The 17351-nt window shown below is 35.9% G+C and overlaps 1 protein-coding gene across 4 annotated transcripts; it reads left to right on the top strand.

The window, feature by feature from the left end:
- The first annotated feature begins 941 nt into the window (after positions 1-941).
- Positions 942-5813, top strand: LOC141605616 (protein argonaute 5-like). 4 transcript variants are annotated; one of them, XM_074424471.1, is made up of 10 exons: positions 942-1087; positions 1200-1300; positions 2228-2380; positions 2461-2591; positions 2704-2813; positions 2910-3007; positions 3134-3272; positions 4711-4831; positions 4917-5008; positions 5430-5813. In XM_074424471.1, exons 4-10 carry the CDS (start codon positions 2570-2572, stop codon positions 5550-5552), a joined length of 705 nt encoding a protein of 234 aa, XP_074280572.1. In that variant the 5' UTR covers positions 942-1087; positions 1200-1300; positions 2228-2380; positions 2461-2569; the 3' UTR covers positions 5553-5813. The 4 variants fall into 4 exon arrangements, with proteins under 4 accessions (XP_074280572.1, XP_074280573.1, XP_074280570.1 ...); XM_074424472.1 differs by having other exon boundaries at positions 1200-1341; positions 2913-3007; XM_074424469.1 differs by having other exon boundaries at positions 1200-1341.
- The last annotated feature ends 11538 nt before the right edge of the window (positions 5814-17351 follow it).

Raw genomic sequence — 17351 nt, 5'->3', positions numbered from 1 at the left:
CGACCATGGCCGAGAATTTTGGAGTGACACAATAATGAGCTGGTTGGAAGAACTCGGCATCAAATTTGCATACTCCTCCGTCTGCCACCCCCAGAGCAACGGACAGGCGGAGGCAGCCAATAAAACGATCCCCACAGACGGCGCCAATTGTTCCGGGTATGAATTCCGAAGTAGGTTTGTTTACCACGCTAGCTTTGTCGAATAATGCCTCTTCTAGCCTTGACTGCTCTCCTCGGCCTCTCCTGCAACAATGGGCAAACTGAGGGCTTGGCTTTGTGCCAAGCGTACTCACTCCGACGCTCAAGTCAGTGAACTTATTGTGATTAAGTAGTATGTAGCTTGATGACGTGTATTGTAGAGAGATGAGAGAGATAATACCAATTTAAGTGATTCTTAGGTTGGATTCCGGATCTCCTCCTCAATGAGGATTGAGGAGTATTTATAGACTTTCACCTTTTGTCACGTAGTGGCCAAGTGGGCCAAGTGGCGTAGCAGGTGGAAAGACTGATCTACCCTCGGCCGAGGGACCCATGGCAGGCCGGCGAGCCTGGTTGACTCCATGCCGAGGGTTCTTGGATATGAGTACGCGGGTATGTGCCCCGGCTGGAAGGTTGCCATGCCGAGACCCAGGCTGGAAGGCCGAAAGGCTGCATCGGCTGGGATGTCTAAGTCATTGGCTTGCTGTGGATGTCTCTGACCCCACTCAATATGTTGATTTGGTCAGCGGGTGCAGAATATGCCCCATCAACTAGAAAAAAGAGAAAATACGTAAATGACAGTGATTTTATATGACAGGTAAGATTAGATCTTGACCATTCATCTCTAATATAATCTAGTGGCTGAGATTTCCAAGTACAAACTCACGACAAACAATTGTACGGCTGATATTATTGATGGAAACAAATAAAAACCCAAAACAAACAACCTTACCAAACGTTTTCCCTTCTCTCTCTACCTTAACCTTCTCTCACTAAATCACAGGAAAAAAAATCCGCGAAAAATCCAGAAAAAATTGCGATTCACAGTAAATAGCGCCACAAAATCAATGAATTGGTCTTAATTGATACAAATTGTTCAAGTAATTGATGTACGTCTCTGAAATTTTTCAACTTTTACCACATAATTGATGTATGTACAGGTCAATTTGTACCGTTTTGATTTTAAAGGTTTTCGTTTTTGGTTTTTGTCTTGATTTATAGGGATTTAATGGAAATCGAAGGATCTAGTGTTGTGGTTGATCCTACTGATTCAATTGTTCCAGCTGCTAGTAATGACGTTGCACAGATATCTTTTGAATTAGGTATGAATATATTTTAAATTGATATGACATTATCATTCAAGGTTTGTTTTTGATCGTCTTCTAATTGTTGGAGTCAGTGTATCTAGTGAAGTAATTGTTAAGAATCAGTGATAAATAAAGCAGATGATACATAGTATTGAAGGTTTCTGTTGTTGTTTTCTTAAATTTATTTAATGTATCTAGTAATATAATTCATACTTATTAGTCCTCAGATAAAAAAGCAGATGATAACTTAGCCCTCTTGTTTGTTATGTTTGATTGGTGTATCTGGTAATATAATTGATGCGTGTCAGTTTTAAGATGGCGTATCTGGTAATATAATTGATGCTTTCCAGTTTTAAGACAAATTTAAATGATGAATATGACCTGTTGTCTTCCGAATTTGATTAATGTATCCAACAATCATATATAGGTACCTATATATAAGATGAATTGTACCTTACTGTGCATATATTAAGATAGTATAGTCATTGGGTACATAAAAGGGAAAGGAAAAACTCGGTTGAAACTAGAATGTGGATGCTCAAAGAGTTTAGGAGAGTATATCGGCGACTCGAAAGAACCGTGGTTATGAAACCGTCAGAAAGGAGGGATATGATTGCTAGGAAATTGATGATGCAAAAATATAAGTATTTTGAACCTACTAAAACTATAGGGCATGTCCCTGGTGTCCATGTTGGAGACGAATTTTACTTAAGGGTTGAGTTGATGATAATGGGTTTACACTTTTAGTTGATAAATGGGATTGATTCTATGGTAACTTCTCCGGATGAGACATGGTTGACCCTTTGCCCTTCACTTCAAAAGAATTTGTTGTTGAGTTGTCCAGGGATGTAAAAGAGGTTCAAGCAGGTTTGTGTGACACATTCAGTCTCTAATGGCTGCAACTGAATAAACATAAACTGTCTGGTTTTGTTTGTTTTGCAGTGAATCGAGGAAATTTGAGGTTTCTGTAAAGTTGGCTTCAAGGTTTGATGTCCATCATTTGAAGGAATTTCTCTCCGGGAGAAACACTGAAACATCACAAGATGCCATACAAGTTCTTGATGTTGTCTTTCAAGCTGCGAAGAGTTTAAAAGAGTAATCAAAATTAATTGTACTTGTGTTCTTTCGTTTTCGTTGTATTCTTTTTTACTGAATTTGTGTTTCTTGGCAAACAGGTATGTTATAATTGGAAGATCTTTCTTTTCTGAGGATTTGGGCAAAGGGAATCCGGCAGATGGTATTGAGTTCTGGAGGGGATACTATCAAAATATCCGGCCTACTCAGATGGGACTATCTCTAAACATTGGTATGTTAATCTCTTGGTACACACTTACCAGCTTCTGATTTGCAAAACAATTTCTCAAGGGAATGCGAATTTAAAATATTTTGATGTGTTTTGCAACTATATTTTGTCGTAGATTCATCTGCTCGGCCTTTCTTCAAACCATTATGTGTTACCTCATTCGTGATGGAGAGTGTGAAGTTAAGAGATCTTTCCAGGCCACTTAATGATGCTGCTCGTTTGAAGGTAATTAATATTTAGCTTTGGTATATGGTGGCTATTTATCTAGTTACATTGAAGCTAGAAGTCTAATAGAGCTACTTTTTTCCTTCTCGGGTGAAGAAGGCTTTAAGAGGCATAACTGTGGAAACTAAGCACATGGGCTACAGGAAGTGCTATAAAGTGATCGGGATATCGAACGAACCAGCGAATCAAATTATGTATGTTTGTTTAGCCATTATAACATTTTCACAGTTTTTCTTTTTATTTCCATGAACAGGGGAATTTTACGTAGTCTAATGCATCGGAAAGACAACTGACATTGTATATGTTTGCTTTGTTGCTAGGTTTTCTCTCGGTAATGAAGAGAGCGAATTGTTTGTTGCTCAATATTTCCGAGAAAAGTACAAAATGCAGCTGAAATTCCCTGCTTTGCCATGTATTCAAGTGGGATCGTCCAAAAAGCCTACATACATCCCCATGGAGGTCTGTTTTTTTCTGCTGCGTAACCTTCTTGGAAGAGGTATGTTTGATTCGTGTATCTGGTATTATAATTGATGCGTGTCAGTTTTAAGATGGCGTATCTGGTAATATAATTGATGCTTTCCAGTTTTAAAGCAAATTTAAATGATGAATATGACCTATTGTCTTCCGAATTTGATTAATGTATCCAACAATCATATATAGGGACCTATATATAAGATGAATTGTACCTACTGTGCATATATTACGATAGTTTAGTCATTGGGTACATAAAAGGGAACAGTGTCATACTTTTGTGTGTTGAAATCATAATACGTGTTTCAAGCCACTATTATATCTGCATAATACACATCGTAGCACATAACAAAACTAGAATTTTTAAAAACGTAGCTAGAAGCTAATTAAACGTAACTAGAACACGTTAAAGCGTACTTAGTTGCTAAATAGAACCTTAAGTATATAATAAATTAATGAATCTCACATAATGCCACCAAAATAGTTATTCACCACAAAATTTGTGAACGTGGGGAAGGTTAAATTATTGGCGGTGGTATCAGGTATGTGCGGTGCCTGCCAGTGATTAGCTGGTGTTGGTGGGATGGGCTCTGTGGTAGATAGTGGTTGTAGTGAAGAGTAGAAATAAGTACGGAGTATAGTTTTCCCGCTTCTATCTTTTTAAACCCGTCATATAAGGGAGTTTTGAAAAAACAATATTAATATTAATTAATATTAATAGTTGGGAGTTTTATCATCATGACCATGAGTGACCTGATCGGAAGAGAATTTGTCTTGGGCTAATATTCCCGAATTATTAAATTAATCAACAAAAAGATTACGTTTTTTATTTAATTTAATCAATAAATTGGATTACTTAGTGGTGTCATCTATCTCTTCTCTGTCTATCTTTAATCCCGCTAAAGCTCTGGTTCTACAAGCCTCTAATATTCTTGTGAATATTATATATACGCACACCGTTAGAAAAACTGTATATATACAGATACATATCTTATAAACCGCTGCAATACAAACAGTGTAGTAATGTGCAATCCATGTTGTGGGTGTTGTGGGAGCATAGAGCTGGGTAACATTGGAGTGATTGAGAGATGGGGTTGTTTCGAAACATTTGCTCAACTCGGTTTTCACTGTTTTAACCCTTTTTGTGGTGAATTCCTTGCTGCTATTCTTCCCTCTACCTTCACCTATCTCCCACTTTCCATTCATGCCAATACCAAGGTTCACTTTTTTCCTTTACATTCTCATCTTTGTCATTCTTCATCTCTTTGATTTGGTTTTTCCTCTGATAACTCGAAATTGTAAAAAAAAAAAAAAAGAATATTTGATTGCATTAAGGTACAACCCTGGTATATACGGATTACTAAGATTTGTATTGTCCTTTGAATTTTCACTCAAGTTCGATGTATATTACAGTCTTATTTCACAGGATAATGTCGAAGTAGAAATTGAATGCTCGGTTCAATATCGTGTAGCTACACAGAATGATGATGATGAATATTATGAACTGATGAATCCTGGAGAACAGATTCAGGAATATGTTTTCGATGGTATCCTTAATGATCCCCACTTTTTGTATTGTAGTATGGTTTATGTTTTGCTTCTTTACTCTACTAAATTCTATATGTGTTGTAGTGGTTCGCGATATTGTTCCGAAGATGAATTATACTCAGCCACTTGAAAGAAAATATGAGGTTGCTATATCGCTATCAGAGGAGCTACAGATGGTAATTACTTTTGGGTACTCACGTTTATCTGATTGTTTCCGTTTTTAATGAATCCGAAAACTTGTATTTGTTAATTCAAAACTAATTTGGTCATCGACACAATTTTCATTATCAATAATTTTCAAGTCCGAAATTGCCTCTGTGTTATTAATTCAGTCACGTAGAGTAAGACTCTCTGAATCAGACTCCTTAACCCGTAAAAAATTCCTTTGACCCAGCATTCGCGAGAGCTCTTATAGCATATTAGCATTAGCGTGAGATTGTTGCGGTAGTAGTTTTCTCTGATATAGTTTTTGCAATCATCAGTTTTCCTGTTTTATAGGATTTGAGCTAACGGTCTTCTTTACTGTGGTCAAAACTACTATAGTCAGAGCGGAACTTTATGCAGGAAGTCATGAATTTTCTGTGAAATGTGTTACAGGTTATGGGAGAATATGGGTACAGCTTAGAGAATGCTCTGATAACTAACATTGTGCGCAAAGTGACAGAAGAGGACAACAGACAAGAGAACGAACATTCGGTGAGAACGGTGAGAACGAGTTAACTATATAAAATTTATAAACAAGTCACGTGCAGCTGCCATTTAATCTCAAAGGCAAAACACAAATTATCACCAAACACACCAAATCTCATCCTCGTCCACCATCAGTCATCACCACTAGAGGCCGGCGACACCACGAACAGCAGCCACCACTTGCTAGACAATGCCGACGAGCACCTCGACCACCACCAGACGCCGGCGACTTCTCCTATCACTGTTTCAGTATCTTTCGCTTCACTTTTTCCCCTTATTCCGTCCCTTCCCTTCACTGGTGACCGCCAGACCACAATCGACGGCAAATATTCGTTTCGTCTCCGAGTAATGACTCAATTGACGTCGTGGATTGAATTGTTGTTGTTGGTCGCACGCTAAATCAGGCGAGAGAAAGTGGGTGTACAAATTTGCAGATCGAAAATGGGTATGATGGTTGTATTCACTCAACAACCTTCCGTCTTTGAGATTTTCTCGTATCGCCTATTTCAATTTAACTACTCTAATTTTTGATGTATCTCACCACTATTTTAATGTATCTAAACATAGATACGCAAAATTACTTACTAGGTACACTAAAATTGCTTTGAGATACATCATTGTAAGCAATAGATACACTAAATTACTACAGAGTATTAGATTAATATAATGTGTCTTGACAATGGCGTTTCCTTTCTCGAAGCTGTTGTTGGTACACCCTCCCCCATTTCTTCATTTTTTTTGTTTGTTATTAATCACTATTTGATCTTATCATATCCTGTTAAAAGATTGATTGTTTATTTTTTTGGATTTCGCCGTTTCGGGTTATACTGCATGGTTTAATTGAGGGCGTAGGTATTGATGGAGTAATGGGTTAAGTTAATTGATGAATTTTGTGGGATTGAATTGTGTTAGTTTACATTAGCAGTTTGGTATGGGCGTGGAAGAGAAGTGATCGAACTGCCGACGGTGACAAAACGACGTTCTGTGACGGAGCTCAGTGTAGTAGATACAATAAAAATGCTTGGAAACACATCAATTTAGAAACGATATACACTAAGCATATTGCCGACAATAAAACAGGACCACATGAACCGTTCTTGCCCTTCTCCCTGGGTTCTGGAAGCGGCTAAGTTACCCAACATAATTCACACAATAAAAACAGACAAGATGATTCGAATGCCATGGATGATGCACCACCATTTTGTGGACACGCCGTCTCAATTGCTCGGCATATTACTCACCATGAAAATAGACAAGATGATTCGAATGTCATGGATGAACCACCATTGCCCCCGTTCCTTGGCCACGCCTCAATTGTTGGGCATGTTGGTCATGAGAGAAATAGAAACGATGATTTGAATCCCATGAATGAACCACCCTTGCCCCCTTTCTCATGGTTCGGTTAATGTACTCGACTTATTGTCCATAAGAAACTCTGGCAGGCTAATGGAAACTGGTTATTACAACCTTGGGAATTTAGTGCTTGGTATGACTTCTGTTTGATCAGAGAGGCATTTGCACATTTACACGAAAGACGGGTTTTCGTCTTATTTTGTTTTCGTCGAGAGCTGTTTTATTAAATAAGTTCAAGAGTAAAATTATTCTTCTGAGTTAATAGTGGACTACAGTTTGTATCAGAAGATACATTCAGGGAAATGCTATAGCCCAGAGTCAATAGAATAATCCAACATTTCATTGATCAGTGGAGTAAAATCTGACCTACAACAAAGAACCACCGTTTGAATGCAGTAAAATCTGGTCACGGAAAAGTATATGTCGGGTTTCATGTATCACTTTTTGCAACTTTGGTTTGGAAATGGTGCACCTATAGTTTACTGGAGTCTAAAATTGTGGTTTTATATATCATAAATAAATATAATTAGGGTGTATTCGTTTTTAGATACATTAAAAATATTATTAGATACTTTAATTATGTTGTTAAATACATCAACCGTAATTTGGAAATAAGCGTATCTAGAACAAAAAAAAATGTATCTACATTGTTATAAAATGTATCTAGAATTTATGTAAAAGTGTACCTATAATGATAAAAAATGTATCCGAGATTTGATAAAAAGTGTATATGTGATGTATTTTAATGTATATACTATCATAGATACGTTTTTTACCTGAATTCTAGATACATTTTATAATAGTGTAAATACAGTTTTTTCCATTCTAGATACATTTTCCTTCACATATGATACAAAAAGTACAAACTATTTAGATACGTAAATTATTATTCTAGATACGTAAAATATTATTCTAGATACACGTGTATAACGATTAACGATACTAGAATATACAAAAAGCAGACCAAATTACAAAATTACAAATTCAATAAAAAAAATCCCAAATTACAAAACCTAATTTACCAAAAATCAAATTAATAACCACCATGATATGACTACCACCGCACCATCACCTGCGACAAGTTCCGGCGTCGATAAACCATGCCCTACTCTCGTCTGAACCATTCCACGATCTCGGATTCCAGGTTAATTGACGAGGTCATCCCTAAGTTTTGGCCTGACGTAGGCGCATCCACAGCGACGAAGAGGAAGAGTGTTCAGCGACGGGTCGCCGTCGTTGATTATTTGTGGTCGTGGATTGAGGAGAGGACAGTGATGATGGTTGCAATGAGAAAGAAGAGAAACGACGGTAGAGCGATAGAGAAAACGTGATAAGAGAAAAAGAGACAGGGACACAATTGTTCGCCGGCGTCGATTGAGGTCATTGTTGGGAGACGGAACGAGTATTTGCCGGCGACCATGGATGAAGGGCGTTCATGATGAGTACGAGTTTAAGCTTTTGTGATTAACAATGGTGAATTTGGGCTGCTGCTTAATTATGGAGAAGGAGATGGTAGTATGTGTGCTTAGTTGTTCTCGTTAACAATGGTAAATTAAGAGGAAATGAGATTGTCAATATGTGATTGGAGTTGTATTTATACAAAATAGTCGGGAGGTAATAGGGGGAATTCTAACAGGGGAGTATTAATTAAATTTGTAGATTTAATATCAACCACTGATTTTACTCCCATCTAAGGGATGAGAGTCGTTCTCACCGTTCTCACCGAGTGGTCGTTCTCACCGGATCCTAAATATATATATATATATATATATATATATATATATATAGAATTGGGTTCAAATGAGTCCCCTTCCCTTAAGTGAGTCCATAAGTCCAATTCTTAGCCCTTAGATCTTAAGAAATGAATGGCTGAGATTTTAAGCACACATCCACTTCCTCATGCAACATTAATCATGCAATTTTACCCAATTCCCCACGTTAACACTTTTTCAATTTTCTAAAATTCATTTTCAGAAAAAAAAACGTTTGTTTCTCTCATCTCTCTCATTTTTCGCGGTTCATTCTTCTCCCTCTGTCTCTTCAGCTACCTAATGTTACTCAACTTCTTCATCATTTTCTACCCATTTTCCAGAAAATCAACTTGATATTCTTCATTTTTTATCGCAAATCAATCATCTTTCGCATCCTTCGGGTATTTTTCTCTTTATCCTCATTTTACTTCACTTTTCCATAAAATCAATTTGCTTAGTATCAAATCGCAATCGATTGTTAGTTTTTTCACCTTCAATAATTATCTGCTTATTATAAAGTTTACCTTTGTATTTTTTTAACCATTATTTATACCCATTTCATATAATTATGAGTATGAAACTGCCATGATCTATTTGTGTAACTGTATCAATTTTGATAACCTCAATTAATCGGTCAAATTAGGGTTTTGATTGCTCTTTGTATTTGTAATTTGTGTAGTGGAAAGTTTAACCCTAATCAGTTCATCATGTTGAGTGCCCTTACATCAAACGGGTTCCTTTTTTTGCATTGGAATGTTTATGAAACTTCAATGATCTATTTCTGTAACTTTAGCAATTTTGATGACTTCAATTAATCTTGCAATGTTGATTTTGAGTGCTTTGTCTATCTTTAATTTTTGAATTGCAATCTTGCAATGTTGATTTTTTGAGTGCTTTGTCTATCTTTAACTTTAGTATTTTATGCAGTGTGTAACATTTTCCCTAATTATAACTTTAATTTGTTGATTATGTAACTGCAATGATATATTTTTTTAACTATTTCAATTTTAATTTCAATTAAGCATTCAATTAATGTATGCTTCATTGTATATTGTATATAAGACTCTGGATTATGAATGTTGCTTTTGCTGGTAAAGATGAAATTGTGAAGCCTGTTGCTGATTCAGCTCCATCGACAATAGAACCTGTTGCTGATTCAAAATCCTCGATAGTCATACCTGTTGCTAATTCTACCCCCTCGATAGTTGTTAAATGCAAGTGTCACAAGCTTTTGAAATTGATTTCAGAGCTGAATGATAGGCAGCGAGAAGCATTGAAGAGAATTGGGTTTGAGGGGCTGCTCGAGATGAGGCTCAAAAAGTTCCCTGTTGAACATGTACGGCTTTTTTATGATGCTTTTAACGATGGCAGCTATGTGTTTAGGCCCGCTGACTTTCAATTAAAAGAGTTCCTGTTGACTAAGCATGATGTACATGATTGCTTCATGTTACCTCTCGGTCCTAAGGAACTCCAACTAGTACCTACTGGTCGTAAGAAGGAGGCGGATGAGCTTGTAATTAAGCAACTGAAGGATCGGTGGAGGAAGAAATACGGAGTGACAAAAAGTGCTGATCCTATTCCCTTAGGGAAGATATTAAAAGATATTGAGGCAGATGAAGAGGGGGGAGACACATTCTGCAGGTTGTTTGTGTTATTCAGTATGGGGACATTCTTAGCCCCTACAACAAACGGGTTTGACATGAAGCTTCTATCGGCAGTTGAAGACGTAAGTCTCATTAATCAATTTGATTGGTGTTCATATGTGTTAGATAGTATGGTTCTTCTTTGGTCTCGAATCTCGGAAACCCATCACGTGCTTTGCGTTTGTATCCCTTTTCTTATGATTGCATATTTCCGAGGTTTGACTTTCGTGGTAAAGTTTTAAGTCATGACCTCCCATTGATAAAACATTGGGATGACCAGAGTATTACCGAGAGGTTAGACGGCGGCCGATTGGTGGGTCTTTGGGCGTCGAAATTTTCAATCGTGATTTATCCCCGATGCCTTCAACCTTCCTATAAGCCAAATCGGATCATTGGTACCGATACCCCTCAATTATTATTGCCGTCTCACGTCGGACATACCTTCCGATATGAAGTTCATTCAGATTCAACTACCTTCTGGTGTTGAGGATGACAAGGAATTGCGAGCTAGAGCCGTGGATGTAAGTCAATATTTTCTTTTCTTATTCTGTCTAAATATTCTTTTTTAATTGGACTTGTGTAGATAATAACTTGAAGCTTTTATACAATTTGTGAATTAAAGTTTCGTGCAAGATGGTTAAAGTTACAAACCATAAATTTGAATTGGGAAAAATTTAGATAACATGTTTTTTTATTGATAGTTGGTATCATGTGTTGCATCTGTAGGATGTGCATGAGCTCTATTTAAAGATGCAATGAACGCAATTGTCTTCCATGCATGGTACTCGGACTTGACCTCAAGGATTAGACGTCTAACCACTCCACAGACCTATCCAACTTTCTTTGTCCCGTCACAATCCACACAAGCATTCTTTGAATCTGATTCACTTCATCAACATGTTGCTCAAGTAGCTGATCTATCACATCGAATGAAAGATTTGGTGGATAAAGCACCCGTTTTTCAGGAAGCACCAGTGAGCAGTCAAAATAGTAAGGAAGATGATTTCCGAAATATTCAGCAAGCTGGTGACGGTTCCTTTGATTCAGCTGGAAAGAAAGATAATCAACTGGATGTTTCGCTGAATGAAGATTCATCATTCCTTAATTTGGGGACAAATGATTTCTATACTACCCAGGAAGTTAATGAGATATACGGGCCGGAGGAAAGGGTTGTTGAGGAGGTACATTTATCTGCTGATGAGGTCCCTGGAAACTATTCACCACATAATTTTATCAACAAAAATACTTCTTCCGTCGTTGAAAATAATGAGACCGTAGATAAGGTGCTGGTACAAGTGGCTGTTACGGAAGCACTTGATGGCCCTGCTGTTAAAAAAGGAGAGGTTCTTCACGAGTCTATTACCCAAATGATTGGGTCCGCTCAGGTTTATTCTACTGCTGAAGTACATTCGGTTTTACGAGATCTGCGAGAGTCAAAAATTGATGTCGAGGCGTTATCTGGAGGGGATATGGTGGCAGGGGTTGAGCAAGGAAATAGTGCATCTCGTTCAATTTACGTTCCGCAAACTGACAGTGAACACCATCCTTTTTTACTTCACTCAAAAACCTAGCTGTCATGTATTGGCTGTTGTCCCTGAAAACCTCGGCTGCTCTATTGACTGCGGGTCACCTAATCCAGAACAACTATTAGTGTCAGAGATAATGTGCCGCAACAAGAGACTGTTCACTGCGGTTTTTAGCAAGAGGAAGGACGTAATGGATTACGTCTTTTATAAGTCCGACAACTATAGCAAAACGTAAGTGACTTCAAAAGCTAGATAATAGGTTGAATAAGTTTAATTTATTGTTCACTTCATCCATTATAGGGAAATGAATTTGACATCCATATTTCTATTTTTTTTAGGGAACAACTTGTGTCTTACAGCAACTGTTACTGCATTACAAGGGAGGACATGGCATCTTTGTACCCTGGGGTGCAAATCACGAATAATGTGATCGATTGTTGGTCTATACTACTCAACCACATCAGAAATGAGAACACTGCACCAGTCTCCACTTCCCGTTGTTGGTTTGGTCTTAGCCACATTGTATGTGCCCATTTATTTATCGCTTTGGTTTTACATTATTATTCATAATATGTCATTGTAATCCATATTCTTGGACAGGGTCCTGTGGTTGAAATTTGGAATGCCAAAAAAAAAGGTGAAGTTTTGGATCTTAGTAAAGACATATTCACTGCATGGGACATGTGGGTTGAAGAGTGTCGATCTCCCTTTCATCTTGACTCTAATCTGGTATATGTTACCTACTTGTTTCATTGTATAACTGATAACACTTAAAGTAGCAGCTTTTAAATGGATTGTAGTGTGTTTTTGTGATCGAACATCTTATAATACTCGTCTTTTTGCGATCACAGGTCTTTGTTCCGGTTTTAGCCGGCGAACATTACAGTTGCGCATGCATAAATTTTCTATCACAGTAGGTTGAATACCTTGATAACCGTTCCTATGGTGAAGATTTTGACATTTTGCCTTACGTAGGCGTGGCACGTATCTCTGTAAGTCAATACATTTTAAAGTTACTAATTCATAGTTTGAAATGGAATTAGGTTTTATTATGAAAGTTTTACAATTTGTGAATTCAAGTCTCGTACAAGATGGTTAAAGTTACAAACCATAAATTTGATGTGGGAAAAAATTGGACATTAAAGTTTCAGAATTAGTAAATTGAAGTTTGAGAAAACATTCTTAAAGTTACCAATATGTGGACAGAAATAAAGTTATGAAAGTAGTATAATAAAGTTTCAGAAAGTTGTGCTAAAGTTTCTAGAAAAAAAAGTGTAGTACAAAAACAACTAAGTATTAAAGTTGCGGAGGTAGTGAATTGAAGTTTTACAAAACAGTGTTAAAGTTACACTTTATGGTAAAAAGTTTTGAGCATTAAAGTTTTGTAATTTGTGAATTAAAGTTTCGTAATTTGGAGTACAAAAGCAAGTAAGTATTAAACTTGCACAGATAGTAAACTGAAGTTTTATAAAACAGTACTGAAGTTACACTTTATTGAAAAAGTTTGATCATTAAAGTTTTCCAATCTGCGAATTAAAGTTTTATAATTTTTGGTTAAAGTTACCAATTGAATACTTGAAGTTACACTTTATTTGGTCACTGTAAGCATGTAATTCGAAACTTTGTGACTGAGGAGTTTAAAATACTGACAGGCTAATGAAATGGGCAAGTATATGGTGCATAAAGGGTTAAGCAAAGGGTCCAAAGTTAGCGAGTTTAAACTCGTTAACGTTATCTTTAGATGGCAAGGCCTAGGATACTCTGCCAATAATTGTGGTACGTATACGATGATTCACATGCTGCTATATAATGGTGTGCCCTTTGATTGCGGGTTAGGCACCATGGATGCCATGAATTTGTACAGAGCGGAAATTGCTGCCACCCTTGTATTAAGTGACCTTAACAAGTCAAGGGAACAAGTGTTATCAGGGGTGAAGTCCTTCAGAGATGATGAAAGTATTTCGTGTGCGGCGCCTGAACGTATAGATTCTTTCAAAACCCCTCGCACTAAAAGGAATGCTGATTCTAGCATACAGACTGAATCCGCTAAGCGTCCTTGTCCTAATAAAACTGACTCAAGTAATGCTGAAACTAAATCCTCTTATTCAAATTCCGCGGCCAGTGCAAATCTATCTGCTTTAAAGAGTCGTCCTCGGGGGAAGGGGGATGGTCTTGGGTGCTCCCTTGATTGTGGTGTTGCTGATTTAAGCACCCTTGTTATTTCGAAGACTCTGCGAAGCAACCAATTATTACTGAAAGATGTGCCGAATAGAAGAAAGCATGTTGCAGACTACTGCTTCCTGGACGACAACAACTTGGACCCTAGGCAAGCCGAAGTTCTCGATCTAACCAAGCTTTTTTACTTGATTATGTAAGCTGTATCGGTCAACTAATATATTATCATTGTAGGGAACACCTAGCAGATTATGGGCGTAATGCCATGCTATGTCGGGATGACATAATGTCAATGCTTCCGGAATCAAAAATGTCAACAAGAGTAATTGAATCTTTGGTCCAAGTGTTGAATCGGATAGAGTCAGAGGACAATGAGGTTGCAAGGATGGCTTTCCTCGGTTTACGTCATACTGTATGCATCTTATATCTACTTATAACACGATATTTAGATGTTTTACATGACACGGCCATTGTAACTTCATCGTTTTTAATATAAAATTCAAAGCTGTACTTTGAAATATCTGTAGTCTAGTGCAATGAGCGATTATGATAACCTTTACCATAACCATAATCTCTGAGTTGTACCATTAATTTGATGCGGGACGTGGTAATGAGAGACTCTTTGGACAGCCAAAACGAGGGAACGCCTAATGATAACCAGTACGATAACCTTTACCATATATGGAATTTGTTCATAAATGACTGTGGGGAGACGTTTAACTTGGAGGCAAACTACATTTTCGTACCGGTTAATGTCGACGATCATTTTGCTTGCATATGTATCAACTTCAACTCAAATACTGTCGATGTACTTGACAATGTCTTTTATACTGATACTACAAAGTCAGACATATTCAAGGTGTCTCGTATAATTGTAAGTTTCCTTCTCTTTTCTCTATTTAAATTTAGATGACCTAATTTCTAATTTAATTTACGAGTACTTTGAAATATTTGTAGACTAGTGCAATGAGCGATTACTTGGAATCAAGAAAAGTGTCCGGAGCACAGAAGGTTGCAACTTTTGACCACCGTCAGGTTGTATTTACATGGCAGTCTCCGAGGCCAAATTCTCTTGAGTCCGGCTTATTCACCATGATGCATATGTTATTCTACGAGGGTTCCCCATTCGAGCACGGAGACCTTGTGCGGAAGGTTAACAGGCGCTATCTGGTTATCCAACTTGCAGCTACCCTTGTCCTAGCTGATATGAACAAAATCCGAAAAGAAGTTTTGCGGAGGTGGACAAATTTGTTGCGGAAAAAGAAAGCTTATGGAAAATTGTATATGCTAGGCGTAAGATTGCGAAGATTATGCCTACAAATTAAAAATAACATGTATTCGTCTCTCTTTTGATATGTAACTAGTCTTGAATGATAATTCATGACTTTTGAATATTCCGGATGATAAGGCTATTTAAGTTTCGTAACTTTAACCATGTTTTCTGAAACTCCAATTCAGTGCCCGTGTAACTTTATTACTCATCTTGTTTTTTTTCCAACAGAATTTCTATTGGTAATTTTAACCCTATTTTACGAAACATTGGTTCGGTGCTCAAGTAACTGTAATACTCAAAATATTTGATCACATCAAATTTTCACTTGTTAACTTTAACACCAAATCACAAAACTTTAATTCACTGATTATGAAACTTTAGTTCTCGTCAACTTTAACAACAAATTACGCAACTTTAATTCACTGACTCCAAAACTTTAGTGATCAAGCTTTTTTCTGCAAAAATTGAAACTTTAATACCATTTTCTGAAACTTCAATTCACAAATACTGATACTTTAATATTTACTTTTTTTGTACTCCAATTTTTTATTTTCGTGAACTTTAACAACAAATTACGCAACTTTAATTCACTGACTACAAAACTTTAATGATCAAACTTTTTTCGACAGAAATTGAAACTTTAATACCATTTTCTGAAACTTCAATTCACAAATACTGAAACTTTAATACTTACTTTTTTTGTACTCCAATTTTTTATTTTCTTAAACTTTAACAACAAATTACGCAACTTAAATTCACTGACTACAAAACTTTTATGATCAAACTTTTTTCGACAGAAATTGAAACTTTAATACCATTTTCTGAAACTTCAAGTTACAAATTCTGAAACTTTAAAATTTTTCTTTTTTTGTACTCCAATCTTAAATTTTCGTACACTTTAACAACAAATTACCAAACTTTAATTCACTGACTACAAAACTTTAGTGATCAAACTTTTTTCGACAGAAATTGAAACTTTAATACCATTTTCTGAAACTTCAATTCACAAATTCTGAAACTTTAATATTTTTCTTTTTTGTACTCCAGTTTTAAATTTTCGTAAACTTTAACAACAAATTATAAAACTTTAATTCAATGATTACAAAACTTTAATGATCAACCTTTTTACGACAGAAATTGAAACTTTAATACCATTTTCTGAAACTTCAATTCACAAATACTGAAACTTTAATACTTATTTTTTTGTACTAAATTTCTTATTTTCGTAAACTTTACCAACAAATGACGCAACTTTAATTCACTGACTACAAAACTTTAGTGATCAAACTTTTTGCGACAGAAATTGAAACTTTAATACCATTTTCTGAAACTTCAATTCACAAATTCTGAAACTTTAATATTTTTCTTTTTTGTACTCCAGTTTTAAATTTTCGTAAACTTTAACAACAAATTATAAAACTTTAATTCAATGATTACAAAACTTTAATGATCAAACTTTTTACGACAGAAATTGAAACTTTAATACCATTTTCTGAAACTTCAATTCACAAATACTGAAACTTTAATACTTATTTTTTTGTACTAAATTTCTTATTTTCGTAAACTTTACCAACAAATGACGCAACTTTAATTCACTGACTACAAAACTTTAGTGATCAAACTTTTTGCGACAGAAATTGAAACTTTAATACCATTTTCTGAAACTTCAATTCACAAATTCTGAAACTTTAATATTTTTCTTTTTTTGTACTCCAGTTTTAAATTTTCGTACACTTTAACAACAAATTACGAAACTTTAATTCATTGATTACAAAACTTTAATGATCAAAATATTTTCGACAGAAATTGAAACTTTAATACTATTTTCTGAAGCTTCAATTCACAAATACTGAAACTTTAATACTTACTTTTTTGGTACTCCAATTTTTTATTTTCTTAAACTTTAACAACAAATTACGCAACTTTAATTCACTGACTACAAAACTTTAGTGATCAACCTTTTTTCGACAGAAATTGAAACTTTAATACCATTTTCTGAAACTTCAAGTCACAAATTCTGAAACTTTAATATTTTTCTTTTTTTGTAATCCAGTCTTAAATTTTTGTACACTTTAAAAACAAATAACCAAACTTTAATTCACTGATTA

The sequence above is a fragment of the Silene latifolia genome, chromosome 10 (assembly GCF_048544455.1).
Source record: "Silene latifolia isolate original U9 population chromosome 10, ASM4854445v1, whole genome shotgun sequence".
Taxonomy (NCBI): domain Eukaryota; kingdom Viridiplantae; phylum Streptophyta; class Magnoliopsida; order Caryophyllales; family Caryophyllaceae; genus Silene; species Silene latifolia.
Note: the sequence above shows the minus strand (reverse complement) of the source record. Positions and strands in the feature narration are given on the sequence as shown.